Source organism: Brassica napus, chromosome C4 (genome assembly GCF_020379485.1).
Source record: "Brassica napus cultivar Da-Ae chromosome C4, Da-Ae, whole genome shotgun sequence".
Lineage (NCBI taxonomy): Eukaryota > Viridiplantae > Streptophyta > Magnoliopsida > Brassicales > Brassicaceae > Brassica > Brassica napus.
The window spans coordinates 30696980-30699521 of record NC_063447.1 but is presented as its reverse complement, the minus strand read 5'-3'; the positions used below and the strand labels follow the sequence as shown (position 1 = coordinate 30699521).

The window sequence follows — 2542 nt, the reverse complement described above, 5'->3', positions numbered from 1 at the left end:
AAATTTATATATAAATACACTTAAATCAAACATTAGTTACATGAAAATGGCTATATGTTACATATCAAATTTCTTTTTGTATTCGCTCCTCTATGACATAAAAGATAAGCTGATTTCAACACCATCTTCAGTGTGTTCATAAAATATAGACATATCATAAGACCAAAGCTAAGTGGTGCATATACCAAATTTTTTAAAATTTCTAAATTTATAGAAAACAAAAACGTAAAAAAAATAATAGAAAACTGCTAAAGATACTATCAAACATTAAAGTTAAATTTAATACAAAGTAAAAATATTCACATATTAATAATAATTATGAATAATATATTTAAAATTTATAATCCGCGCGTAGCGCGGACAGAGGATCTAGTAAAGCTTAAAAGGGTTATTCAACCAAGCAATAAACAATAACTATGCTTATGAAAATGCCAAGACTATACATGATCAAAGCCTAAGCAGAAGAAAAAAAAAAATGTATATCGTCTGTTTGTTTGTTTCTTTCTTTTTGCAGTTTTAGAGTTTGAGAGAATAACCAAGAGTACAGAGATTCAATGAAGCTACATTACTCAGGTAGTTAATTGCAAGTGACATCTGAGTAGAATCCTACTATTGTCCTCCTCTCACAGTTCTGGATACTAACCAGCTCCACGTCAAAAACTTCAAATTGCTTCGAGCTGAAGAAGGTCGAAGGTCCCACCTGGTTACATCCAAATGGTGAAGATATCAACATTTTTTCGTCAAAAACATGATCAACCTTAGATGAAGACATGTAAACGATTTATCTACATCAATTTACATGTCCTAAACGAGCAGGCTCAAGCTAAGACTTCCATTTGACAAAAAAAAATAGTGTTGATATCAGGTGAATGTGTATTCACTAGTAATCAAGTTTGTTGTCTAGAATAATGAACATCCAACAGTGTTCTAAAAACGGTCTAGGCAGGTGGACCCGCCTAAAAGGCAACTCGGATCTAAACGAAACGATTTTCTACACATTTTTGTAAAAAATTCGGCCTACTCGTTAAAAAATCGGTTTAGGCACATGCCTAAACAATAATCATCTTCCTCTATATAGCGTCTAACCACCGTCTAGCATTGACAGTCAAGAACGGTGTAAAGTATAAGAAGTAGGAACTAACCGGAGGTCCCAGTTCTGGAGGGATGATGATCCTTCTTCGTCCACCAGGCTTCATGTCGCGAATGCCCATTTCAAATCCTGCATTAGCAGAAAAAAAAACAATCTTCAACATGTTAGATTCTTCATTAACATCATACAGATTAGACGACATAATATCTTTTTAACTTGCCTGGAACAAGTGCATTGGTTCCCATGCGGATCTTAGCAGGAGTTCCTTGTATGTAAGTACTATCTATTCTTCTTCCAGACTCATTATATCCAATATAATGAAATGTCACCTGTCAAACAAACACCATAATAGTATCATAAGCAATTCTAGTCCTGTTTTGTGATTTGATCTAGGATGGGGATAACGTACCTGCTGGCCATCTTTAGGGCAATCACCTTGACCAACATCGAAATCTCGATATATAAGTCCTGAATCTGCCTTTACGTAATTATCTGAAGCTACTACCTTAACCTCAAAACCTGCACTATCACCAGCAAACACAATAATAAGTAATTCTTTTCAGTAAGAATATTAACTCAAAATGAGACGACAGTTTTGCTAGAGATGTAATAAGAAGAAGCGTTTAAACCTTCTCTAACAAAGTTGGGAAACTCATCAGGAGCATTGTTCTCTCTTTGTATCCTCTTGTTCTGTTCTAGTAACCTTCTCTCGTCATAAGGGCTCTTTGATTTAGTCTTCGCATACGAAGGTAACGCCGGAAACAAACACGGTGAAGTAACCAATACATAAACAAGATTCCTCCTACTCAAACTGCAATTTTTAAAAACCTTATCGTCATCAACAATGGCACAACCAAAGAACAGACCAAAAGTAATTTACCTTTGGTACTTTGGTTCTTGACTCAATGAACAACACGTCGAGCTTTTACTCCGACGATTCAAGATCCCGAGGCTTTCACCTACAAGAAAGAACTCACAAGCTTGAACTTACTTTACTGCTTACTAAGTTGGAAGATAGAGACAAGAACTTACATAGACTTGTAAGCTTCGGAGAGAGAGGGTTTGATAGAATCGTCAGCATAGCTTTCTTTCTCCCTCCGGTGGATTCCTGCAACATCCAATGTTATCCTAACTTCTCCTGCGTTTCATTTCACGGATAATTTCTCTTTACCTCCTCTATTTTTAGTTTATTACAATTTACTCCCAATTGCTTTTTCCTAGACAGAACATTCGCTCCGGTCATTAGTCAAAGACTCAAAACAGTCCAAGTAGAAGATTACAATATTGGGTACTTTCTCATGGGTTTTTATCGTGTTGAGACACTTTTTTCATGAAATGTATTTTGTGCTTTACTTTTGATTTTTTTCTTCTTTGTGTGGACGATAGAAATGCTAAGTTCTGATTCGATACTGACTACACGTAAAATAGTCAAAAGTTAATTTGCTTTGAGTG

The 2542-nt window shown here is 35.3% G+C and overlaps 1 protein-coding gene across 1 annotated transcript; it reads right to left on the bottom strand.

Annotated features, from left to right (window-relative positions):
- Positions 1-373: 373 nt before the first annotated feature.
- LOC111205285 (peptidyl-prolyl cis-trans isomerase FKBP20-2, chloroplastic-like) lies at positions 374-2306 on the bottom strand. The gene is made up of 7 exons (XM_022700909.2): positions 2123-2306; positions 1971-2049; positions 1720-1901; positions 1500-1609; positions 1311-1419; positions 1143-1219; positions 374-700 (listed from the first exon to the last, which is right to left on the bottom strand). The coding sequence occupies exons 1-7, from the start codon at positions 2205-2207 to the stop codon at positions 578-580; spliced, it is 765 nt and encodes a 254-aa protein (XP_022556630.1). The 5' UTR covers positions 2208-2306; the 3' UTR covers positions 374-577.
- Positions 2307-2542: the final 236 nt, after the last annotated feature.